The sequence below is a fragment of the Cervus canadensis genome, chromosome 10 (assembly GCF_019320065.1).
Source record: "Cervus canadensis isolate Bull #8, Minnesota chromosome 10, ASM1932006v1, whole genome shotgun sequence".
In the NCBI taxonomy this organism is placed as follows: domain Eukaryota; kingdom Metazoa; phylum Chordata; class Mammalia; order Artiodactyla; family Cervidae; genus Cervus; species Cervus canadensis.
In genome coordinates this window covers 24,409,591-24,436,473 of record NC_057395.1, presented here as the reverse complement: position 1 = coordinate 24,436,473, position 26,883 = coordinate 24,409,591, and the positions used below count along the sequence as shown (strand labels likewise).

At 37.1% G+C, this 26,883-nt stretch overlaps 1 protein-coding gene and 1 long non-coding RNA gene across 3 annotated transcripts in view; both read left to right on the top strand.

Moving 5' to 3' along the window:
* Positions 1 to 26,883, top strand: part of NEBL (nebulette) — a 380,361-nt gene that overhangs the window by 181,538 nt on the left and 171,940 nt on the right. For both annotated transcript variants that reach the window (XM_043478745.1, XM_043478744.1), the window contains exon 4: positions 13,267 to 13,374. In XM_043478745.1, coding sequence (XP_043334680.1) covers positions 13,267 to 13,374 — 108 coding nt within the window. The remainder of the gene's footprint in view (positions 1 to 13,266; positions 13,375 to 26,883) is intronic.
* The window catches only part of LOC122447953, a 52,039-nt gene continuing 39,387 nt past the window's right edge, over positions 14,232 to 26,883 (top strand). Inside the window, exons 1-3 of the long non-coding RNA XR_006271462.1 lie at positions 14,232 to 15,985; positions 18,789 to 18,870; positions 23,156 to 23,309. This is a non-coding gene — a long non-coding RNA (uncharacterized LOC122447953). The remainder of the gene's footprint in view (positions 15,986 to 18,788; positions 18,871 to 23,155; positions 23,310 to 26,883) is intronic.

The following is a 26,883-nucleotide window of genomic DNA, read 5'->3' as shown; positions in this document are numbered from 1 at the left end:
TACAAAATGGTAAAAAGATATCTCTTTTGCAGAGTGGTTTTGAAGATGAAGCAGGATGGTCTGTCAGATGCCTAATATAATGTCTGATACCTTATACAATAGCTCTTTAATAAATCATAGCTGCTATTCCATAGCAGGGAGGCAGCAAGCCAGCATTTCTCAAAACTGATGCCTGTAATCAGTGTGAAGCTCTCACTCTTAACTAAGAAGCATAAGAAGCCATAATTCTTCACTTCGTTCTTCAGCACCACTCGGGTGTTTATTTCTCATAGCTTCTTCCCATTTCCTTCTCCAGTTGTATTATCAGTATGTTAATAACCTGTGAGCATTTCTAGGAAATTTATGTTTTAAATAGAATTCTGTATTAAGGATTTAATCTTATTATTATTATTAGGACTGCTGATGGAGATGAGTGGAGGTAGGGATTCAACCAGTGACAGTCAGGACTTGTATATTGGCCTGCGGGTCCTGAACCTAACCTATGAAATATAACAGTATGTTTTCATACAGAAATGTAGTTACCAAGCAAGTGACATTTGCAGAAATAATTGGTGTCCCCCCCACTCCAGTAAACCTCTGCCATACCACACATAAAGAAAAAGCCTTGCTGGATCCATGGGCTTTTCCGGGCAGTGAAAACTGTCTATCTTTGAAGCTATTCTGTGTCATTTGTGTGCATAGTAAGTATATAATGTATTTAGATTTATTCTTCTTTTGCATTCTTTTTTCCTTTGTTTTTGCTGTGTTACAGTTTTTATTTTCCTTTTCTCCCCAGTTTTGTAGAAGTGGAAGAAGCATGTTTTCTTTCAGAAAAACAGTCAATGTTGCCTGGTGGATAATGCCATTGCAGGTATGGGAGGGTTGTTAAGGCCAATTTTAATGACATTATCAATCTGTTAGGAAGCAGGCACATGTAAGAAACTGGCGGGGTTGGGGGGGAATCATCTGTCACTTTTGTCAGCTGTGACTCTGAGACTAAGAACAGGTTATTTTCTTTCATAACAGTGTTGTGTTAGTTTCAGCTCTCTTTGTTTACATTTTCTTGGTTCCTGATTTTATCCTTATTTCATTTCTTTACTGTAGTTTGAAGGTAGCTTTCTTTTCTGAATGACCGATTTGCTAATTGCCTTTATCCTAACTGGAAATTGCCCCAGCTTCTAATATTTTATAAATCAGAATATGCACACAGGAATGTTCCCTTTTGTAACTTATTATCCTTTCCTTAATTTAACCTTGCATGATATCGTCTGGTTCAAAATAATTTGAATAAAATTCTACTGTGTGTGTGAATTAGACTGTTTGTATTTAAAAAAAATCATAATCATGTAATGGGATGAAACTGGCTCTCTCTAAAGGATTAATAGTTAAGAGAACACGTGTCCAGAAATCAAAATTCATGAATTGTCTGAATTATTATATGTTATTTAAAACATAACAGGGAAACATAAATCAGCAAGAGTCAGAATCTGTGAGTCAATTACTCTTCAGGACTAAATCAGGTATTAGAATATTAATTGTTTTTTGCTTCTTTAGTACCTGAATAGTTAATTGGATGGTACTTTAGTTTCCTGGAAAAGTTAATCATCATTGCCAAATACTTAATGTACTCCCCAGAGTAATCCATAACTCATAGGCAGAGTTTGGTAGATTAGTTACATTTCTTTGTTGTGAGATTCTTGATGAAACATGCATTTTGTGTATATATTTTGCACACCATTTTTCTCTGTCAATGTAGATATGATTTTTTGGTTTGAACCAATAGTCCCATCACTACAGGCATACCTCTTTTTATTGTGCTTTTTTTTTTTCCTACTGCATTTTGCAGATACTGAGTTTTTTACAAATTGAAGGTTTGTGGTGACCCCATGTCAAGCAAGTGTGTTGACACCATTTTTTTTCTGAGAGCATTTGCTCAGCTTCATGTCTCCATGTCACACTTTGGTAACTCTCACAATATTTCAAACATTTCCATTATTGTATTTGTTATGATGATATGTAGTTAGTAATCTTTGATGTTACTATTACAACTCACTGAAGGCTCAGAGGATGGGTTAGCAGTTTTTTTAGCAATAAAGTATTGCTCAGTCGGTAAAGAATCTGCCTGCAGTGCAGGAGATCAGGGTTCTATCCCTGGGTCGGGAAGATCTCCTGGAAAAGGAAATGGCAACCCACTCCAGTATCCTTGCCTGGAAAATCCCACAGACAGAGCCTGGTGGGCTGCAGTCCATGGAGTCACAAAGAATCAGGCATGACTGAGCAATTAACACACACTATTTTAAATTAAAGTTTGTATATTGTTTTTTTAGACATAATGCTATTGCATGTTTAATAGACTGCAGTGTAGTGTAAACATGACTTCTGTATTCATGGGACTTGCTTTATGCTGGTATTTGCTTTATAGCAGCGATCTGGAATGGACCCACAGTATCCCCAAGGTCTGCCTGTACCACAGCCCTGCAACAGCCTTCTCCTCCCTGGCCTGGTCCTCAGTAATAGAAAATTCAAATAATTGTTTCCTTCAAAAGAAATACCTGAAAACACATTTTGGGTGAGAAACAGGAACTGCAATAAACTTTACTTGGGGTGATAATTTTTGTCCCTTTTATGGCACCGCAGTTTCCATTACGGATAATGAATTGCCTAAAATTTTAATTTATGCAGATCTTCTGGCTCCTCTACTAAGAAATATTCAATGACTTCTGCTTTCCTCTTTGCTTGTTTATAGGACATTGTTTGTATTAATATAAGTCTTCAGTTGGATTTTTTCATTTTGGCATTTTTTTCATTGTCTGATGGATTGAAAGATAATGTTGGGAGATGCCAGAGACAGACTTCTGCCTCCTGTTAGCTCTGTCACCTCCTCAAACTCCCTTTCTTCAGCAATAAAAATGAGCACTAAATTGTGTCCCTGCTAGGATTTATCTGAAGATGATATAGATAAAGCATATTTTCATTTCTGTTTATCTATTCACATTCTATTTTGATCTTCAAAGGACTGAAGCAGCCCTGAGGTACAGGTGACATGGTGCTGGCCCATGCAGTAGGAAGCGTCCTCTAGATACTAAGGTGCTGTGAGTTAACACGAACTTACGGGAATTGAGTGCTGCGCTCTCATGACCTGCCGGCCTTCCCACCCTGGCTTTGCCCCTGTGATGTATAAACACTTGCTGCAGTGCCTGGATGTAATAGAGAGTTAGTAGATGGCAGGCATTATTATCATCATCTTAGTTAATTCTCACAAATGTATTGTCAGTGTTGTACCACAATTATGCTTATTTTGCACTTGGGGAAACTGAGGCTTAGAGAGGTTAAACCTGTTTAAGGTCACACAACTATTAAGAAGTGGAGTTTGTAAAAATTAGAGGGCTGTTAACCTCTAAGCTACACTTTAGTGTCTTAGGGGTGATTTTAAATTTTTTTAGCTTATTGAGAAATTAATTAAGAGATGAGCTTTTTATTATGTATTCAGAGTATTTGTTTAGAATAAAATTTAGACTTTAGTGATTTTAAGGTACAGGAACTATAAAACTGATGAAGTTGGGTTGTGAATATACTTAGAATACTAACAAATCTGTAATTATTTAGTAAGTACCTCTGCACATAGAGTGGAAAGCTAATTGAAGGCTTAGATATGAAAATTATTTTTAATGCCTTTTAATTATGTGTAAAAAGGTAATTAAAATTTTAATTCTATTTAATTAACCATAAATTTACAAATTATGAGATTAATTTATAAGAAAGCAAATTCACTTTTGAGCTTATTTGACTTAACATTTGTTAAAATTAACTTCACCATAAAAAAAAGGTCTTAATCAGATTTTCCTTCGTAGTTGTTTTATTCCCAACTAGCATTGCAAGATTAGCCAATTTTCTGCATTTTAGACATTAAAAATACAAAACTGGATAGTAATCAATCATGAAATAGTTATTAAGCTTTTAATATATGTTTAGCACCAAGCAGAATGTGATGAGATAGGAAGAAGCATATGGTACACATTCTCCAGTACTTTGAAATCTACTGAACTATACAAGATGGTACATAATTGAGTGGTGAATTTTGCAGATCAAACTAAGAATTTTGTATGTAGTTGGAAAATGACCTGACCCTCCCAGTCTCCCCTGGAAGAAAAGTAAAGTGTCCATCGTGGCATGAAAGATCATAAAACTGGTCATTAATTTTATTGTATCAGATGGAGACTTTAAAATGTGTGAGATAAAGAACAGAATAATATGAATCAGTCATAAATATGCCTGTAGATTTTAGTCTTCAGTTAAACCTTTTCAGACAAGGTAAGCTGCTTTAAAGCTAAATAATGTTCTCCTTTTGCTTCCTCTTCTGCCCCTGGATTCTTCTTAGCCCTCTGGTCTGTTGTGATTCAGCAAGAATCCTCTTGTACTGCTACCATTGCTCATTAATCCACATTTGGAATCTTTTTAATCCTCTCTCAAGTTCTCTTTTCCTGCCTTTTTGCTTCATTTCAGTATTTGCCAACCTAGTAAAACAGCTTCATTAAGACGAAGAAACTTAGAAAGACTTACTTTCTGCCTACGACGGCCGCTGACTAGGTCACTGGCCACTTAAGGGAAAACCCAAGCCTTGGGTCTGTAAGCTAACTGAAAGTATCAGCTGATTCCTGGCTCTGAGATTCTTTTTCTGTTTTCTTGCTCATGATTTTTCTTTATCCTCTGGTAAATTCAGCTTCCCCCATCCATCTGAGGTTTTAAAACTCTGTCCCTGCTTTCTTTGAAAATATTTTTATTGTGAAATGTTTGATCAGTACAAAAGAATATATGGAGCATCTATTTAAGTTTTATATCTTGATGATAAAAGGATTGCACATGGATCTACTTTCCAACTGAAGAACTTGAATGTCACGTGAACAGTGAAGCTCCCAGGGCATCCTTCCATGATCAGGTCTCCTCACAGCTCTTCTGGATCTTATGCTTATTGAATCTCTTCCCCCATTTACTTACCACCATATGTGTGTATTCCTGGCTTGTTTTCTCCTTCACCAAAATGTTTCTGAGATTCAGCCATATGGATCCATGTATCTGTAGTTCATTTATTTTCACTTCTGGGTAATATTATATTTTATGAATATATGATAATTTATTCATCTCTTGTGGATGGATATTTAGGTTGTTTGCATTTTTTTTTGGATAATACAAGTGTTATATTGAACATGTTGGTCTATATTCCTAGCTGCTCATGGGCAAGGGTTCCTTTAGAGAGAAACATACTTGCGGGTAGAGCTGTTGAACTGTAGGACATGTCCATCTTTGATCTCACTTAATCTCCTTTTGGTTCATCATTCAACAATTTACCAGTCTCTGGTTCACTTGGCTTTTTTTTCATCAGAAATGATTTTCTGCCTCAGAATGACCTTTTTCATTAGTCATTTTCATTTTCTTCATTTATTTACATTTGTTACAAGATTAATAATTATGGCATTGGGGGAGAGAACTTATATCTCAGAATTAGCAAATAATTCAGTTGACAGCTCTGTTCACTGTTTTGATTTTTAAGTTTTCCTTTTCAGTCATTGTGAGCCTTTTTCTTAAGCTTTGCCAAACCGCCCTGGTTTCTAGGCTCTTTCTATGTCTGAACTTGTGAGTGTTACTTACTGATGACTCCAAACACAAAATATCACTGAGCACGCACATGTTGGCAGAAACGATCATACATAAGCAATAAAGGTCATTTTTGAAATTTATTAAGAAGGAGTAAACTAATATTTGCCAATGACCTAGTACGGGCATGTCCCTGCTTGATGTTTCCATGTTATTTATGTTAACCCTCCACACACTATGTAGTACATTACTTTTTTTTCCCCTTTTCTTTTTCCATTTTATAGCAGAGGATGAAGAGTGTTAGAGAAACTGAACAAATTATAAAAGATCACAGGACAGAATTAGGGTTTAAATTTAGGTCTTTTGGTTCTTGATGTAGGGTTCTGATCTATAATACAGGAAGAGAAATGTGTGTGTATGCATGTGTACATATTTATTTACATGGGTATGTAGCATGTCAATAGCAGGTAGCATTCCGTATTTGAAATACATTTTTAAGATACTTCTGAAGAAAAATATGGCAATTCATGTTGCCCATTGAGTATATTCTTGCATTTGATTTTTTAAAATTTAGTATAATTAGTTTATTCTTAAAAAATTGGAGTGTAGTTGCTTCACAATGCTGTGTTAGTTTCTGCTGCACAACAACATGGATCATTTGAGTCTAAGAATGCATTTTCAAGATGTGTTTATTTAGTCTTGAAGGGATCAGCATACGGGAAATAAACTGCCTTGCCTCCCAGGCACTGCATTTCCTTTCGCTGAACTCAGCCTTGTCTGGACTCTGTACTCCCTCTTCCTGGGTCCTTCCTGCCATTTCTGACAAGAGATGCATCTCACCTGGCTAGGTCTCCCAAGGAGGCCAGCTTCTCAGGCTGGACCCAGGAAATCTCCCTGACTTCTGTGGTCCTGGAACATTCTCTAATAGTGGACAACTGGGGAGGGAGGGGGGTTTCCCAGGTGGCTCAGTGGTAAAGAATCTGACTGCCAAGCAGGAGATGTGGGTTCAGCCCCTGGGTTAGGAAGAGCCCCTGGAGGAGGAAATGGCAACCCATTCCAGTATTCTTGCCTGAAAGGTCCCATGGGGAGAGGAGCCTGGTGGGCTACAGTCCATGGGGTCATAAAGAGTAGGGCATGAACATGCATGTATGGGGAGAGAGGACCAAAATTTCCTGCCTTCTTGCTGGTCTCCTGCCTCTGTTTTGCTCACTTCAGTGGGTTAATTCAGTGGCCAGAAAGAGCCTGTTAAAGCAGAAGTCCAGCGTGTTCCTGCTCGCTTACAGCCTTCACTTCCTTCTGATCTTACTTCAGTGTCACCTCACTGAGGCCTTCCCTAATTGCTCTCTTTAAAAGGGTAGCATTTCTGACCCTTCTCATCTCACTTTCTGCTTTATTTCTCTCTTAGCACTTACCACTCATGTACCATTTATTCAAATTATATAAATCTCATGTCTTTTCTTTCTCTTCCACTGTAACGTAAGCTCCACAAGGCGAGGTCATTGACTGTTTCCTTTGCTGTGTTGTTCTCACCCCTGGAACTGTACTTGGCTCATGGTAGCTGCTCAGTAAGTATTTGTTGAATGAACAAAGGATTAAATATGTTAATATTTGAGGACGACATTCCAGAGAATGACATTCTTAGAATAATTCACCATTGTTACTTGTAGAATCGTTACAAAATACTTTTTAACAGGATAGAGGACAAGAGACCAGAGATGATAATTTTAAATCCAATGCTGAAGGAAAGAAAAGGGACAGAGCAGGAGTTTGTAATAGCAACTGCTGTGCGGTTCAGTGAATACTTGTTGAGTTCATGTTGAGTGAGTTAATATATAGGAGTGCTGGGATGGACTGAATGGTTTTATTCTCCCAAAGTTCATGTTTAAACCTAATCCCCAATGTGATGATGTTAGGAAGTGGAGCCTTTGGGAGGTGATTAGGTCATGAAGGTGAAACCCTCATAAATGAGTTTGGTGCCCTTATGGAAGAGACCCCAGAGAGCTCCTTCATCCCCCACTCCATGTGAGACTACAGTGGAAAGATGGCCATCTGTGAACAAAGACGCAGCCTTTCTTCAGACAGTGAGTCTGTTTGTACCCTGATTTTGGATTTTTCAGCCTCCAGAACTGTGAGAAATAAGTTTTTGCTGTTTATAAGCAACCTGGTCAATGGCATTTTTTGGTATAACAGCCCAGATGGACTAAGATAAGCACTATGGATGGCAGTTTCTTTCCATATCAGATCTAGATCTGTGTTTCTTAGCTTGATCTCCCAGCTCTCCCTGTTTCTTCAGCCAGTTGGAACCAAGTTCAGTGCCCAAATAGGAGGTTCCTCTTGTACCTCTAGGCTTCCCACGTGGCTCAGTGGCAAAGAATCTACCTGCAATGCAGGAGATGCAAGTTCGATCCCTGGGTCGGGAAGATCCCCTGGAGGAGGGAATGGCAACCCACTCCAGTATTCTTGCCTGAAAAATCCCATGGACAGAGAAGCCTGGTGGGCTACAGTCCAAGGAATTGCAAAGAACTGGACGTAGAGACTGAATACAGCACTTGGATCTCTAGATCTGGGCCACCTTCCCTTGTCTGTGTCTACTCCCTTTCTTTCTTTCTCCTCTGCTCCCTCCCTTCTTCCCTTTCTTTATCATTTATTAATCAGCTTGCACAGGTCAGGTGCTATGCCACGATTTTGGATCACAAAGTTCATAAAAGTTTGCCCTTGTCCCTGAGTTCTACACGGTCTAGAGCAGGGACTGTGACTCCATTGTGATTGCAGTTCAGGGTGAACTGCTCTAATAGGAGGTGAAAAACCGTGACACTCAGCCCTGGGGAAGACCCGTCCAGCACACAGAGCATCACCACTGGTGCTGAGCGTTAATGAACAAATGCATTATGCTTCCCAGGGGCTGAGGGTAAGAATCACTCTGTCAGTGACAAGGAATTCTGAGTGATCTTATGAGAGCCCTCTTCACATAGTTCTTACAGGTTTGCAGAGCCTGTGGCATGCCTCTTGGCAGAGAGGCACCTGCACAGATGGGGTTCAGGATTCATCTTCACCTGTGTGGTCACCAGATGACACATCCAAGGTGTCTTTTAGGAGTCTGATCATTCATACAAATCCAACAAAAAATAAGTATCTATCCTAGAATAATAGTATAATTTGCAAATGTAAACTAATAGCTGATTCTTTTTTTAAAAAAATAAATTTATTTATTTTAATCAGAGGATGATTACTTTACAATATTGTGGTAGTTTTTACCATACATTGACATGAATCATTTGGCTTTATTAACCATGATCTATCTGATTGTTATAGAACTGTTCTTTTTGATGTCTCATGACAGATATTAGGTAATCCTTTCAAGTCAGGCAAAACCAGTATTATGATAATACTGGACATTTGCACACAAAAAACGCCTCATACCTTCTAAAATTCCTCTCTGTGATTTATCTCATTCAGTCCCTACAGCCTTATTAGTTAAGAAATTACCAGGCTCTCTAATTAAAAATGAGGAAATTTGGGCTTATGGAAGCTAGAAGGCCTGGGAGGTGGCTGTTAAGTGACAGGGATGGAATGTTAAGTCTAGGCTCTTTCTCTGATACGATCCCCTATTTTTATAAACTCTTAAGTCATGTGTCATAAATAGAACCAAAGCATAGAAATAAACAAGGAGAAATTCACATGTCAGTATTTCTGGGAACCTTATTGTTCATGTGTATACCTTGTAGGCATGGTGGTGGTGGCATATTAATCAGAATCCTTTTGGTTATTGAAGAGAGAGATATTAGCTCACTCATCTGGTAAGCCTGGTGCGTTTGGCTTTAGAAAGAGTTAGATTCAGGTGCTTGAATGATGTCGGGAATCACTCTTGGGGTTTTGCTTGCCTCTGTGTTGGCCTCATCATCATTGCATAGTGGCCAAATTAGGGCCAGCAACTTCAATTTTACAGCCCACTAAACAGAGTACATCATGTGAAATGCCGGGCTGGAAGAAGCACAAGCTGGAATCAAGATTGCCAGGAGAAATATCAATAACCTCAGATACGCAGACGACACCACCCCTATGGCAGAAAGTGAAGAGGAACTAAAGAGCCTCTTGATGAAAGTGAAAGAAGAGAGTGAAAAAGCTGGCTTAAAACTCAACATTCAAAACGTGAAGGTCATGGCATCCTGTCCCATCGTTTCATGGCAAATAGATGGGGAAACAATGGAAACAATGACAGACTTTATTTTCCTGGGCTCCAAAATCACTGCAAATGGTGACTGAAGTCATGAAATTAAAAGATGCTTGCTTCTTGGAGGAAAAGCTATGACAAACCTAGACAGCATATTAAAATGCAGAGATATTACTTTACCAACAGAAGTCTGTCTAGTGAAAGCTATGGTTTTTCCAGTGGTCATGTATGGATGTGAGAGTTGGACCATAAAGAAGGCTGAGTGCTGAAGAATTGATGCTTTTGAACTGTGGTGTTGGAGAAGACTCTTGAGAGTCCCTTGGACTGCAAGGAGATAAAACCAGTCAATCCTAAAGGATCTATCCTGAATATTTATTGGAAGGACCAATGCTGAAGGGGAAGCTCCAATACTTTGTCCACCTGATGTGAAGAGCTGACTCATTAGAAAAGACCCTGATGCTGGGAAAGACTGAAGGCAGGAGGAGAAGGGGATGATGAGAGGTTGGATGAGGATGAGAGGTTGGATGAGATGGATGAGATGGATGAGATGGTTGGATGGCATCACTGACTCAATGGACATGAGTTTGAGCAAGCTCTGGGAGATGGTGAAGGACAGGGAAACCTGGTGTGCTGTCATCTGTGGGGTTGAACAGCAATCCTGAACAACAACGAAATGAGCCAGACCATGGAGAAAGAGTAGCCCTTTCCCATGAGTTTCTACCACAGTCCCAGGTCTGGAATTCTTGGACACACACTGGATTATGTGTATGGGTTGATTCCTGAGGGCAGAGTGCAGGCGCTTACTGGTTGGATGGGGTCATCTTGTGAGGACAAAGGAGACATCTACAACCGAAAAGAGGAATCTTCTCCCTCTCTCTGTTCTCTGAGCTCTATTTTTTTTTAATTAAAAAAATTTTTTACTGTGGTGAATGTGGCATAAAACATGCTATTTTCCCCACATTTAACTGCACAGCCCAGTGGCACCAAGTACATTCACGCTGTTGTACAGTTCTCACCATCGTCCATCTCCTGAATGTTTTACCTTCCCGAACTGAAAGTCTGTCCCCGTTAAACACAGTTACCTCCCCATTCCCCACAGCCTACCCTGCAACCCCTGCCCCCGGCCCCTGGCATCTGCTATTTTTGTATCCAGTTGTCTCTCAGGATCAGACTATGCATACCTGGCAGACCATCGGATATAATATTTAAAATTAGCCCTAAGTAGAGAGATAGGATATAAGTGGCTGAGAGTGTGGAAAAGAGAGGGACTGATGAAGGGCTCAAAAGCTCCCTGTGAGCTGTCAAGATTTACTGCGTGGACTGGTGCTTGCATTGGTGCTGAGCATGGTTGTGGGTCACTCCATTAAAAAAGGATTAAACATCTAAAAACTCTGCAAATCAATTATGGAGATAATTGTATATTCTTTAAAACTAATCACTTAACGAGGCAAGCCCTAATCAGATGAATCTTATGTGTCTCGTGAATGTGGAAAGGACTCTTAAATTGTAATTAACTTGAAAGCTATGATTCTGGAATTTAATGGTTTTTCTTTTCAGTTCTTCCTTTGGAAATTGCCATTAAAAAACAAACAAATTTCCAAGCTCATCACAAAAAGAGTATGTGATTGTGCCTTCTCTGAAATGGATGTTAAGGATGTTAGAACTTGGCTTCTAGATTTTTATTCTTACTTCGTCATTCCCCCCTTGCTCTTATTGTAACTTTGCCATCTTTCTTACTTTTATTATTTTACTGCTCTGTGCCCTAGTGTTTATTTCAAGCAAAGCTAAATGGCTGCCCTGCTTAGTTAGGCACAAAACCCTGAGAATGTGCCCGTGCACATCTTCACACATGCTGGGAGATTGAGGGTTAGAAGGCTAATCTCACTCAGCGTTTTCTGTAGCAGAAAAATAATGCAGTTTATTTGACCTTTTACTTATGGAAATAAAGTAAGGATTTTAATACTTTTAGACATTTAAATGAAAATGTGGAGGGAAAATTAGATATTCTTAGACTAAAAGTGATGAGAGTATGTGTATCTTTTTACTTATTGTCATCTGGAATTTATTTTTTTTCTTTTAAGCTCTTCAGATAAAGGAGAATTTCAGTAGCCTCAAGGACAGTAATGCCTGAGAGAACTGAGTATTTAAAAACAAACATGACTCAACAAAAACAGTCATTCCATGCTCAGCTAAGGAGACTTTCCAAATTTATATAGAAAGTAACACTTGCAGAAAACATATTTTTATTAGCTACCCTAAACATTAATTATTAACATGTTTTAATTAGAAGCTGGTAATTATGAATGTGAAAATGGGGATTAAATGAATTATCAAAAATATGTTTCCATATTTCTTGTTAGTTAGGCTTTTAAAGAAATAAGAACAGTTCAAGTGATGTAACCATCTCAAGTCATTAATAAGCAGAATACTTAACTGGTGTCATAGTTATTGTCACTATGCTCATAATAGGAGATGGGACCCTAGTAAGATTAAACACTGGCTGTTCTAGCTCCCTGAGGAAACTGTAAAATTCAGCCTCACTGGGTTGTAATTAGGAAGAAATATATTTAAAGACTGAAAAAAACTTTGGTACCTCAGTACACAGTATGCCAAGGGCATGTGCTTGAATTGAAGCCTTTTAATCTCTAGGTGTGGCCTGTTTTATAAATATTTCCATAAGCATTTACATATTCAACATTTGGCAGTACAACACTGTATAATCATACCCATATGCTTTGCCTTATGAAATAGAATGAAAACTTTGTTAGGACAGGGCTGCTCTGATAATGTTGTATGTCTCCTTCATCCATAGCACAGTCCAGGCTCAAAATGATGCTTTGACAAAACAAGCCATGGGACCAGAAGATTTAGCTTTCTCTTTCCATGTTTATTTTTCAGTTTTAGTACAACTGTTAATGATGATAATAATAACTATTATGGAGCACTTGCTTGTTTCCTATGGGCTCAGTATGTGAACTAAGACATTTGATATTATCTTTCAACCTACTAAATAGCGTTATTTAAATACTAGGGCTTTCAGGCAGCTCAGAAGTAAAGAATCATCCTGCCAAGTGGGAGACATAGGTTCGATCCCTGGATCAGGAAGATCCCCTGAAAAAGGAAATGGCAACCCGCTCCATTATTCTTGCCTGGAGAATCCCATAGACAGAGGAGTCTGGTGTGGGCTATAGTCCTAGGGGTTGCAAAAGAGTTGGACGTGACTTAACAACTAAACAACAAATTTAAATACTGTTATTTTTGTCATTATCATCATTTTATGAATTAAAATGGCGCCGAGGCACAGAGTGGTTGAGTAACTTACCTAAGGCCACAAAGTGGTTGTTGGGACACAAACCAAGCAGTCTCGCTATTCACTGTATCACCTGCTAATAGAGCTGTTCCTGGAGATGCTGCCTCCAATTTTAGCAGCGTATATGGCCTCTGACTATCCTGAGTGGGATTTATGATTCTTTTGTTTACTTTTCTTTTTCTTTCTTTTTTTCTTTCACTCCTAATTTTGTTAGGTCAAGTACAAAAGAGATTTTGAAGAAAGCAAAGGGAGGGGCTTCAGCATCGTTACAGACACTCCTGAACTACAGAGGCTCAAGAGGACTCAGGAACAAATCAGTAACGTAGGTGACCATTTGTTCAGTGATGTAATAACCCTGACTTTTATTTCTGGTGAGAAAGTGAAATTGGACAACTTGGAAGTATTCTTATTGCTGTAAATGCCAGCAGTACTCGGTATCCTCAGAAAATATGCCGGGTTCATCTACTGAATCGCTTCCCTTTGATTTCATCACTGTTATCAAGAGCCTAACATTAATAGCAGTGACTATAGGCATACCTACTTTTACTGTGCTTTACTTTTTTCACACTTCACAGATAATGTTTTTTTTTTTTTTAACAATTAGAAGATTTGTGACAACCCTGTATTGTCAGACGATGTTTAGCATTTTTTAGCAATAAAGTATTTTTTAATTAAGGTAGATACACTTTGGCCACCTGATGTGAAGAGCCACCTCATTGGAAAAGACCCTGATGCTGGGAAAGATTGAGGGCAGGAGGAGAAGGGGACGGCAGAGAATGAGGTGGTTGGATGGCATCACCGACTCGATGAATGTGTTTGAGTAAGCTCCAGGAGATAGTGAAGGACAGGGAAGTCTGGCGTGCTGCAGTCCATGGGATCTCAAAGAGTCAAACATGACTTAGCGACTAAACAACAACAACAACATGTTTTTAGACGTATTGCACTATTGCACACTTAGTAAATGACAGTATAGTGTCATCTTTTAGATGCACTGCTGCTGCTGCTAAGTCGTGTCCGACTCTGTGCGACCCCATAGACGGCAGCCCACCAGGCTCCGCTGTCCCTGGGATTCTCCAGGCAAGAACACTGGAGTGGGTTGCCATTTCCTTCTCCAATTCATGAAAGTGAAAAGTGAAAGTGAAGTCACTCAGTCGTGTCCGACTCTTAGCAACCCCATGGACTGCAGCCTACCAGGCTCCTCCGTCCATGGGATTTTCCAGGCAAGAGTACTGGAGTGGGGTGCCATTGCCTTCTCCATTAGATGCACCAGAAAACCAAAAAATTTGACTCTCTTTGTTGTGACATTTGCCTTATTGAATTGGTCTGGAACCGAACATGCAATATTTCTGAGTTATGCCTGTGTATTTCTGAATACACTTTTAGTTTATTTAATCGGTTTATCAAGTAAATTGGCTTATCTAGCAAATCAATTTAATTAAATAAATTAATTGTGTATTTAGAAATAATAGTCATTGCTATTAAGAGATGTTATTGTAACAGTGTCTTATTTCATTTTAAATGATTCTCAGCTTCAAATTTTTCCAGAATAGGACTTGTATAGGTAAATGTTAAAGCCTATCAGTTAATTTTTTGTGGTGAGTAATCATACAGAATATACATACAAGGTTAGGTATCTGGAGAAATCTCATGTTTGCTCAATGTGTGTATTCAAGAGTTCATATTTTAAATTAGATATTTGTTGAAATGGCATATTGCATCTAATTTCTGAAATAAACACTTACATATGAAGTTGCTTTGAATTTGAAAGCTGCGTCTTGTTCACTAATAGCATTTTCTTGGAAAAGAAAATTGAAACTAGCAGAAGTTCAAAACATATTAGGGACCAAAAGGTGTTGAGTACTTATTAAAAGTGGTAATTATGTTTCTTTATTATATGAAGTGTGTCAAAATGCATTTTTTCTAGAAATAAGTTAATTCAATGTTAAGTACTCCAGGGGAAATACGAATGAAAATCAGCAACCATTTATATTATATAAAAGTATGAACAAATATGCAAGACATATACTTTTTCACAAGAAGTCTACTTTGTGTGTTTCATGTACAGTCACCAAAATTTATGTGTCTAAATGTTTTAAGTTATGTAGCATTGATTTCTGGGAAGTGTTTAGCTAGCAGGTTGTTTTAAACTCACTGGTATTTGGCTGTCTTCGTTATGTACCTATATACAGTCACAATTTGCAGATAAAATCATAGCATACAGTCTGAGAATGAATTTTGTCAAAAGCTCAAAAACCAGAATTATCTGATATTTAAAAAATTTGTTTAGGGAGTAAGAGACAGAGACACTTTGTTTTGCCCTATTCCCTAAGGTTTATCCATTGTTTGCTCTTTAAATGGGTGTTCTATTTCAGCAAGAACTTTTTCCTTTGAAGAGAAAGAGTTGAATTTTAAGGATTCAAGGCTTCTGTCCCTTAGTTTTTTCCACCCAATCCGTACAACCCACCGATCACGAATACTGAAGATTGCCTCTATCGTCTTCCTCCCCCTTCATTCTTTCCTTAAATCAAAACACTATTTTTGTTTTCTAAAATGCAAATTAGAGATATGTTTCACTGGCAGTTACATTCAGTAATGTTTCTGATTTTGGATTATCTCTGGAGAACCTTTTTTTAAAAAATAAAAAGTTGCATAAAACAAAGTTACATCATAAATCTTCAACTATCACAAATTTATTTCAAAAAGAACTAAACATTTCTACTTAAGACATCCCTGTGACAGCTCACATAAGGATTGCAGTTGATTCAAAGGTAAGCCTTTTAATTTATATTCAAATTAACTCATTATTCACATTTAATAAGAAAAGAACTGATCATTTCACCAACCTTTATCCTTAGCAGGAATATACATTTTATTCAATACCAGAGGCTGTTTGCAGATCCATTCTTAATTATGCAAAAACCCTTATAATACAGGTATGTATAAATTTATGTTTATTATATACATAGCAGTATATACAAAATACTGTTTAGATTAAAATATCTTAATCTAATTTTTACCTATAAGGTAGACAGTGGTGATTTTAAAAAGTATGTAATTTAGATAACATCTTTTAAAACAAATTTGTACAACAGTCTTGGAGAAGGAAATGGCAACCCACTCCAATAATCTTGCCTGGAGAATCCCATGGACAGAGGAGTCTTGTGGGATACAATCCATGGGTTTGCAAAGAGGCGGATGTGACTGAGCAGCTAACACACACACATACAACAGTCTTGATGTTAGCAACCATAGCAGTCTTATAAGTAGTTCTTTTAGCCATGATGAGGCATATTACTATTTGGGTAGCAGTAAGAAAATATAAATTTCATAATATTACTGTTAGGGATTTATTATTTTTTCTTTAGTTTTTTTTGAGAAATAATTAACATACATCACTGTATAAGTTTAAGCTGCACCGCATGATGGTTTGACTTACCTGTATCGTAGGGTGTTTACCATAGTAGGTTTAGTCAACATCATCATCTCAAACAGATGCAATAAAAAGAAAAGAAGAAAGAATTCTCCTTGTGATGAGAATCCTTGGGGTCTGCTTTCTGAACAACTTTCTTGTATAATATACAGCTGTGTCAACTACAATCATCATGTTGTAAATTACATATCTAATACTGGTTTATCTTATAACTGGAAGATTGTACCTTTTGACCACATTCTTTCAGTTTTCCCTCTCTCCACCCCTCTGGTAACCACAAAACTGACCTTTTTTTCCTATAAGTTTGGTGTGGGTTTTTTGTTTCTTCTTTTTTTTAGGTAACACATATAAGTGAGATCATATACTATTTGTCAATAAGTCTATCTGACTTATTTCACTTAGCATAATGCCTTCTAGGTCCATCAATATTGTTAAAAATGGTAGGATTTTCTCCTTTTCCTGGTTGAATAATATTTCTTTGTGTGTGCACACATGCATACATACTTACATATTTCCTGAAATACCTTTATCCATTTATCCATTGATGGATACTTAGGTTGTTTCCATGTCTTGGCTGTTGTGAATAATGCTGCAATGAGTATGAGAACGCAGATATCTTTTTGAGTTAGGGTTTTTGTTTCCTTTGGATACATTCCCAGAAGTGGATTTGTTGGATAATATGGTAGTTCTATTTTTAATTTTTTGAGGAACTGCTATGCTGTTTTTCATAGTGGCTGCACCAATTTACAATCCCACCAACAGTGCACAAGAAGTTAGGGATTTACTGTTGGAGAAAAGAAGCTGTTAAATATTCTGAGGTCTAGTGAGTTTATTATTCATTTATAAGGCTACAACTTCATGAACTTTTCCTGTGACCTCCCAGGTTTTCCATATTACTCAAGGATCTTTTTTTCTGTAAGAAACATGGGCTAATCTGAAAGGTGGTATTTTGACTAGTTCAGTTTTCTGCATTACTTTCAGATAAACCCAAACCACTGAAATATATTGGCCAAATCCAGACAGATGTTTTTGACCATGGCCTAGATTGTGTCTGTTTTGGGAGGAAGAAGGTCAGATTCGAGACACCAGAGTCTTCTCCTGATGCTGGGATAGAGTGGGTTTATCCTGAAAATCACAAGGGATATGAGATTTGAGCTCTGGGTTTAAAATAGGTTGATGTAGGTATGTTAACTAAGTCAGGGTCTTTGTAATCTTTGTTTTTCCGTTTGCTTCATTTTCTTACTTGTTTTTAGTTTATCTTTGAATATTGTCCAGATCTTTTTGAACTGCCTTTAATCCGTTTTGGACTAAGGAAAGTATAAAGACATAATACGGTGGATTTAATGACACCTCCTAGGTGTTTTAGATAATATGTTATGGATGAGTGGGCATTTTTGATTGCTTGTTACTATGTTAGTGTTATGAATTTTTTTTCAAACATTCTCATATTCATTTGTTAAAGGCTTGAAATCATTTGGAAATGCCTACTTAGTCTGGGTGTGTTACCAAGGTGTGAGATGAAATACAACTGTAAATTTGAAATTGTGTGTAATGAAAAGGGTGAGAGCAGGTTTAGCCTTAACTTCTTTCTTTTGGAGTCTATAATCCCAGCATATTGAATCTGGGAGATTTATTAAATGCTGCAATTTGAAGTTCTTCCACTATATTTCTCTCTTAGTATAGCTGCAGAAAGAATAAGAAAAGAGGCAAGATTTCATAATTTATGGAGTGGTTGGAATGAAAAAAAGAACTAGTTCCCAAAATAAAAAGGTTTTCCTATGAAATTGCAGAAGATGTCTGATTGCCTACCCCACCTCCCCAGTTCTAGAGTATAAATTCAGGAATGGCAGAAATGTCTTAGTACATTTTCACATTTTCTTTACTTAGTGATATTTCAGAAAAATGTTCTTAAATGACAACATATAAACATGAATTGAGGAACTCCTGTAACTTCTAACATTAAAAAATGTCTTTCTTCTGTTGTCCTTATAGTTCTGGCATAATTGTAAAGGCAGTTTCTAATTCATGTGGTTACCACCTTCAAGTTTATAAGCAGTGCATTCAGGAAATCTGCAGCAGGATAGTAAGGCAGACTCACCCCCAGACGTCTAAGGGACTCAGTCCAGCCTAGAGAAGAGTATTGATGTGTTTTTCTTTTTACACACTAATATAAACTGCATTTTCAATTAGCTGAGACAGTCTGGGGATAAATTGTGAAATAAAATGATGAAGTTCAACCCCTAGAGACTGTGACAATCTTTGTGCTGTAGATAAAATCGAGATGTTTATTTTCTAATTTATTTCAGGTGGTGGAGAAATATTGTATGAAGGGGAAGGAAAAAAAAGACCCAGATGACAAATCTTATATTTTACAGAGTGACTAAAATGGTAAGTATACCATTATGTGATTTGTCAAGATTTGTGCCTTGACTCACAGAAGAAATATTCAATATGTGTGTGTGTGTGTTGTGTGTGTGTGCACATGCATGCATGTGTAAGTGTACCTATGTATGTTGGCTTCAGTGGAAATCTTTAGAATTCCCTTTCCTTAGATCACTGGCACATAGGCAATAGAATTTTCACCTGTTCTGTATTTAGTCCCTTACCTGTAGCATCTATCATTATGGTTATCTATCCTGTTTCCCAAATATCCCCTTTCATTACTATTTTCACATTTAGCATACCCAGAAATGCTTATTTGCTTTACAAGAAAAGTTCAGGTTGAATCCCCTCCTTTTTTTTTTTTAACATTATAGAAAAGAGTCTGTATGTAATTTGATATTGAAATGTAATTGTTTTTAGTTTTTTTTTGAGATAGCTACGTAATTTTTCATTGACTTCTTAGAATGCAAAATAAATTATATGCCCATTAATAAGCTTACATGGATACTGCTGATTTAGTTCCTTAAGATTTTGTGAGTTGGCTTCAGAAGTATTAGATTACTGGAGATAAACATGGCCTAATAATTGAATAGCAGTGTCTGTGGACTATTAAAAGATTTGATTCAAAGGTACACTGTGTATAAAGGGTGAGCATGAGGGTAGAGCTGATTGTCTGGGGATCTGGTCTCTGTTTGTAATTTAAATAAATCATTTTGACAGAGACTGACTGTGGCCATGTTCAAGCTGCTGATGGTGTGAAATTGAGTTGTATGGTGGACAGAAGACAAGCAGTCAAGAGAAATCCCCAAAGGCAAAATTTGTTATGTAATTGGGTCAACTCATGCATGAGAAATGCATGCTAATTGTAAACTGGTAGCAAAATTATAGTGTATGAGGCAATTAGGTCTTATATGAACCTGAACAACTGACAGAATTTTTCTTTCTTTTTTATATTGAGCAAACATAAAATGGGATTTTTTTAAAGGCTAGAAAGATAAACACCATACAGTGTTGAAATAGATTGTTACTTTTATTGCTCATACAAGAAGCATAACTGTTTTGTAACTAATGAAAACTTGATGGAATCTTCTGATTTTAAGTAGTGGAATCCTCTGGTTTTGAGTAGTGTAATCTAGTACACCAGGTAGTTTGAAAGGAGAATCCAGTGGTATTTTTGCTATAACTCCTAACTGGGCTGATTAACATAGATGATTAGTGATGAGGTCAGTGGTTTGGATTTAAGCCCTTGAAATCTAGTATTTTCTCAGAGTGAATCTGTGTTACTTTAATGATCCTTATCTTCAACTTATCTCAACCAGTAACTCCCATAAATTCCTGAGTAATAGCATTGAGTAGGTCAATAGCATTGTCTTTAAAATGAAGATTGAGTATGTAGAAAGCAATACTGCAATAACATGTATTTTCCTTATAATACCTACCACATGTAGGAATGGTTTATTTGTTTCAATACGCTTTGACATACCCAGTCTAATTAGATCCTCTGAACAACCTCTCCTTAGGGAAAGTATTTCTATAAGGAATACTTATACTTTCATGAGAAAAATGTACGGAAAATTGTGTCTTGGTTCTTTCTCATCTAAATCCGTGGTTTCCCTTACACCTGGTTTTGTTTTATTTTTCCACCTAGGGCAGAACTTCAAAGGTTAATCTCTTCTTTTTATCCTCAATTTTTTACCCACAGTCACTTAAAAAAACAAATACATCCCAGACCAGTAATTACTTGTGCATGGCACGTACAAGAGTTTTCCTTGTAAAATGGCATTGTCTAAAGAGGAGGTTTGGGAAGGGCCCCCATAATAAAAGAATTAACACATACTACTTCTTTTTGGAAACAGCGATTAAGGACTCGGCAAACAATTTCTGAAGATCTTTCTTTTGTGAAATCCCTTCCCCCCAACATTCCTCTTTTCAGTCCTGCTGTGTTCAGGCCTTATCCTGCCTAAGTTATTACAGAGGTCTCCTAATTGGCCTTATCTCCTTTCAGTCTCTTGTGGTCCTTCGGTTGTATCTTAAACACTGTCACCAGACGACTCTTTCTAAAATACCTCTTTCATCATGACCCTAATTATGACCCACTAAAAAACTTTCCCTGGACCTCCACTTTCAGCAGGATAAAGTCTAATCTTTTAAACTCCTTAATTTCTGACTCTAAGGACCCTCCACAGTCTGTTCCTAAATTATTTTTCACCTTATCTTTCACTGTCCTTCAACACTATTCTTCCATTTCTTTTAGGCCTGGCTCCTTATTCTGTTCTGGGCTTTTCATGAGTCTTTCCTCTGATTTGGAACAATTTCACACTGTTCACCACATTTCCACCCCTTGTTCTCAGACATACTTCCAGGCCCCAGAGAACAGTGATTTTTTTTCTTTTAATTGGAGGATAATTGCTTTACAATGTTGTGTTAGTTTCTGCTCTACAACAAAGTCAGTCGTCTGTGTGTATACATCTATCCCCTCCTTCTGAGCCTCCCTCCTGCTACCCCTCTTTCCTACCTTCTCTAGGACAACACAGGGCGCCGGGCTGAGCTCCATGTATGATATACAGCGGCTTCCCTCTAGCTATCCAGAGATCTTATCTCTGAGTCGTGACAGTGCTTTGATGCTAGCCTTGTCACCTGTACCACCAAACTCACACATTGCATTCTACTTTTTGGCTTTAATTAACATTTCATGTGATATTTGATATGTGTTTTACCTCTTTAACTTTGTGAAGATGAAGATTATCTATGACTTTCTTAATTTATGTGTTGTGTTGCCAAGATGGTTCTTTTGCATGTTACCTTTCTTGTCACTTTCTTTTTCTTGAAACCTCTCTTTGAAAGAGAGTTCTTAGCTTTTAAGATTGCTTTGAGTCCTTTTTTTTTCCTTTTGTACTTCTTGATAAACACTTATTTTTTACTTTCTCCTATTTTTACTTCAATTTTCAGTGATTTATGTAGTTTTATCCAAAGATTATAGTAGTATTCTCAAAGTAAAGTAGGACCATTTGGTTTCTAATGTGGCATTGAAGAATCTTATTATATTAGAAATGCAAGGACTTCCCCTGTTTTAAAAGGTTGTAGCCAAGGAACTCTTTCTGATGAGTAAGTACCTGAAAAAAATTGGACTTGCAGTAGTCTGTTTGGGCCACCGTAACAAAATATATTATAGGTTGTGTGGCTTAAATGGCAGACATTTATTTACTTGTAGTTCTAGAGGCTGGAAGTTTCAGCTCGAAGTTTGTCTGGGTTAGGTTCTGGTGAGAGCTCTCCCTGGCTTGTTGAAGGAACCTTTCTTGCAGTGGCCTTTTCTCACTGCATGTGCATGAGAGAAAGAGACTTCTGGTGTGTTTTCCTCTTCTTGTAAGGAAACCAGTTGAATTGGATCAGGGTTCCACCCATATGACCTGATAAGTTGCTTCAGTCGTGTCTGTTTCTTTGTGACCCTGTGGACTGTAGCCTGCCAGGCTCTTCTGTCCCTGGGATTCTCCAGGCATGAATACTGGAGTGAGTTGCTATGTCCTCCTCCAGGGAATCTTCCCCACCCAGGGAGGGAACCCATATCTCTTATGTCTCCTGCATTGGCAGGTGGGTTCTTTACCACTAGGCCCACCTAGCAAGCCTCATTTAACCTTAATTACTCTCTTAAAGGCCCCCATCTCAAATAGTCATATTGATGATTAGCGCTTTAAGATATAAGTTGGGGGAGGGGCATAATGAAAAATGATCTACATAAAATCACAGAATAGTTTTGAGATAAGTCATATACATTTTATATATGCTTAGATAAGCAAGCTTCTATCATAAATCACTGTCTTTAGTGGAGGTAGATGATACTGCCTGTTCCAGGAAAACGTGTACATTCAGTTTTGAGGTTTTTTCCTATTTTGAAACAGAATAATCTTAACTTAAAAAAAATTACTTCTAGGTCCTATTTCTAATCCTTAATTGGGGCCTTTCAAGCCTCTTTTCATTTGTGATTTTAAGCCGTAGTCATTTATGGAAACAAAGATAAATCATAGTAGTAGTTATATTTTTAAGTTTTCTAGGCCTCAGTTGAATTACATAGCTCAAAATACAGATTTCACATGTCATGTGCTGGCGGTTTGACCTGGGTGGATGTGAAGAAAAAGGAGGCCAGATGTGTGACAATAGAGAATAAATATTCCATGCCACAGGGAAAATCTAGTAAAGACTAGCTTTTTTTTTTTTTTTTTTCTTAAATAAAAGTCTTAATTTCCAGTGCATTATACAGATTTAAAACTTAAAAAGTATCTGAATTTTCTTCCAGATTTTCTTATAGCTCTTGGGACATATCTACAGTGAGCACATACTGATTACTGAGGAAAACCCAGACATCTTACCAGATACATTTGTGGAATCCCCAGATGTGACTGTCATTAATAATTATGCCACATAATTATCATTTCAATGGATTTTTAGAGGTAGGTTTAAAATCTGTTGTATTTTTCAGTTAATAAGTGTAATAGTAAAATTTCATTTTGACTTATTAGGAGGTCATGAGTCAAGGGAAACATTATACAGAGATTTAGTTTAAACCCATTGGTAACCCAAGCCAAATTTAGACAATTAAAGAAAATTGCATGATTGGAAGTTAGAAGCAATGATTTTTTTTTTCAAGTATGTGCAGATACATTCTCTAATTTGCATTCTATTTTCCTAGAAGAATTATTTCATGAAAATTGCTTTTCTTTATTTTTTGCTTATGCTTCCTACCATAGCCTTCTTTTCTCTTACTGTTGTCAGAGTGGCTTTGTAGGCTTTTCCTCTTCTGTACAGAATCCTGTGCAATGATGCTCTTAGAAGGATTGCTTGTAAAAGGACCTATTGCTTTTGGAACATACCCCCAGGCTTTTCCAAAGACAAGAAACAAGAAGTTATAATCATTTTTTTTTGTTTGCTCACATTTATGATTTAGTTTTACTCTTGTGGCTATATTAAGTATAACAAGGCCAACTTTTAATTTGTTTGAATTAAGCCCTTTGATCATTTCACTTTTAGAATTATGAAAGAATTAGAATTTGCCTGTGTTTTGTAAACTGTGAAAAAGGATACAGATTTAGAAGGAAGAATAAAAGAAAAAAACTTAAAGTATCATTCTGTTCTTAACACTTGTTATTTTTGATAGAATTTATTTCCCCCCAAAAAGTGATTTAAATATTTACTTTTGATCTATAATTATTATAGGTCTTTTGAGGGCAAGTAGCATTTCCTGTTCATGTTTGAATCCTCCAGAACACAGTGCCTTGATTATAAAGAATAAGATAGAAGTAGAAGCTACCTTCACTGTTCCCTTACCTGTATATGTGTTTATTAAACATTAAACATTTCCTGTGGGCCTCATATTGCACTAGGCCCTGTAGCTTGCAGAAAAAATGAGAAACTACTTTTTGCATGCATTTATGCTCCATGCTAAAATGTGTGAAGTGTTTGGGAAAGGCTTTCATGGAGAAGGAGAGCCTTAATGCAATGTAAAGTCCTAAATGAGGGAGAAGATGAGCAAAAGGAGAAAGGAATGAATATAAGGTAACACCCAGCATCTACTTGTGAGGGTGCAGAAAGAGACACTATCACTGAAATGTTGATTGTTGAAAGAGTAGTATTGTATTTTCAAATGTGCAGATTTCAGATGTGTATCTATAGATCCCTCTACCCTCCAGATTCTACAAAGGAAACCACTTTTCAAACAGTTGCTGACTTAACAGACATTTTGAATGTTCACTATTAATGTGTGCCAGGTACTTTGCTAGGAGGTGGGAATATATGAGGAATAAAACAGATATGACCCTTGACCTCATGGAGCTTATTGGTCCTCCCTGTGAAAGGTGAGCGCATGATTGCGGCACAGTGATAAAATACTTGATAGTGTGTTAATGTCAGAGGGATGACTAGCCAGGTTTTGGAGGTAAAGGAATTGAACCCTTACCATCACTATTTGAAAATAGTTTTTGAAGAATTTTGTGGAATCGTTTTCTTGAACAGTGACTCATACCGTTCATTTATATAGTAGGTGCTATCAATCTTGTTTTTAAATTTTCCTGTCTCCTGTATTTGTTTTCCCTATCCACTGTTTGGTTGTCAGTATGGGCTTCTAGAAAATATCATTCAAAATTAATCAAACCATAGTATTATATATAAAATGTGAAAAATGCTCATTTATAGAAGAGTATTGATCAACTTATTAATTTCAGGATGGCTTAAGAGATCAACATATAAATATTTGCATACATTTGAAAGTTCAGATATATGTTCTCTCTGTTTTGGTTTTCAGGGCTTAAGAAGTTGAAGGCTTTTTGTGTGTGTGTGTGTGTATGTGTGTGAATGAATATTTATTTATTTGTTCATTTATAAATTTTCTGACCATCAAAGTTTATTTTATTTTTAATTCAATTTATTTAAACAAAAGCAGTCCAGGAATACTTTGGAATATTTTTAAATAGAAAATACTATTTCCAAATATGAAGTCAAAATACTGTAATTAGAAGGTGTCACACTTCAGTGTTGGCCTTTAAAGAAAGTGTAACAAACACATTAGATAATAACAATTGAACAAGCAATTGAACAACAATATTATGAACAAATATTGTAATGAACAATCTCTATTCATTAAAAATAGAATCTATATTCATTAGAATTCATTAATTATTTTAATTTTTATTGCAAAATGTAACTGTTATACATTGTATCATGTTAGAGGTTATAAATGTAGTTTGCCATAGATGGGTAAGTAAACACCAGAGGTTGGTTTTCATTTGCTGGTTGAAGTGTTTTGAAAGTAAAACTATAGCTGTTTCTTCATCTCTTTCCTACTCCCAACCTCTGTAGCTATAGTTTTGATTTAAGAAATCTTCACAATCAAGTCCAAAATGTTGAGAAAACGTTTTGATTTTAAAAACATGCATGGATCTGAAAGCCCCATATGTACACATGTGCTGGGTCAGTCAGCACACATGCAGAATGCAGGTACGGGTGTGAGTAGAGAGCTACTGAACGGAACGGCTAAGCATCGGTTGGTGCTGTTTGGTTTCCACCTTTGGTGTTCTTGGCCCAGTCTGTGCTGACAACGAACCTCTGGGACGTCCCCTCAGTGCTGTGGGGTCTTTTCCTGCCAAATATTGTTCTCTTGCAAGATTAAATAGCTGAATCAGTGTGGCCCAAATCTTGATCCTGCTGAGAATATTAAGACTCCTGCAGGTTGTAATACAGATTAGCTGGTGAGAGCTCTGTTGGAAAAATAAAGTGAGTTTCTCTAAATGAATTTAACAACTGCTGTGAACCTTTTTGTGTCTTCCAGCATGAATGTGTATCCTGGCAGTTAACCATTTATTTCCCTCATTTTCTCCCAAAGTTGCTCCAATCCACCCCTGGGCATTTACTGTAAATGTTTTCATAACTTCATTTCACATTTATGTTTCACCAGATAAGGCATTTGGTGTGTTAAATTGCTAAGTACTGTGAAGGGTAGGTCATTATTTATTAAGAAGGAAAACCATTTTTCATACTTATAAAAATAATTTAATGTCACTTATGTAATTAGATGAGCCACACCACTGAGTTATTTAGAGTAAACTGACTAATCTATTGCATTCTGATCATAGGTTTTATGTTACCGGTCAGAAAACTGTGAAGTATTTAGTACATGGGAGGACAGATGGCTAAAATTATTTGCACTGCTTCCAACCTCTATTCCATGTATTTCTGCTTCTAGGCCTAGATGATGATAAACTTTGAAGTGTCTAAATTCTACAAAGAATATGGTGCATGCATGCATGCATGCTAAGTCGCTTCAGTCATGTCTGACTCTTTGCAACCCCATGGACTGTAGCCTGCCAGGCTCCCCCGTTCATGGGATTCTCCAGGCAAGAATACTGAAGTCGGTTGCCATTTCCTCCCCTAGGGGATCTTCCTGACCCAGGGATTGAACCCATGTCTCTTATGTCTCCTACATTAGCAGGAGGGTTCTTCACATGGTGCTTTCCCTTAAATGAAATATATTAA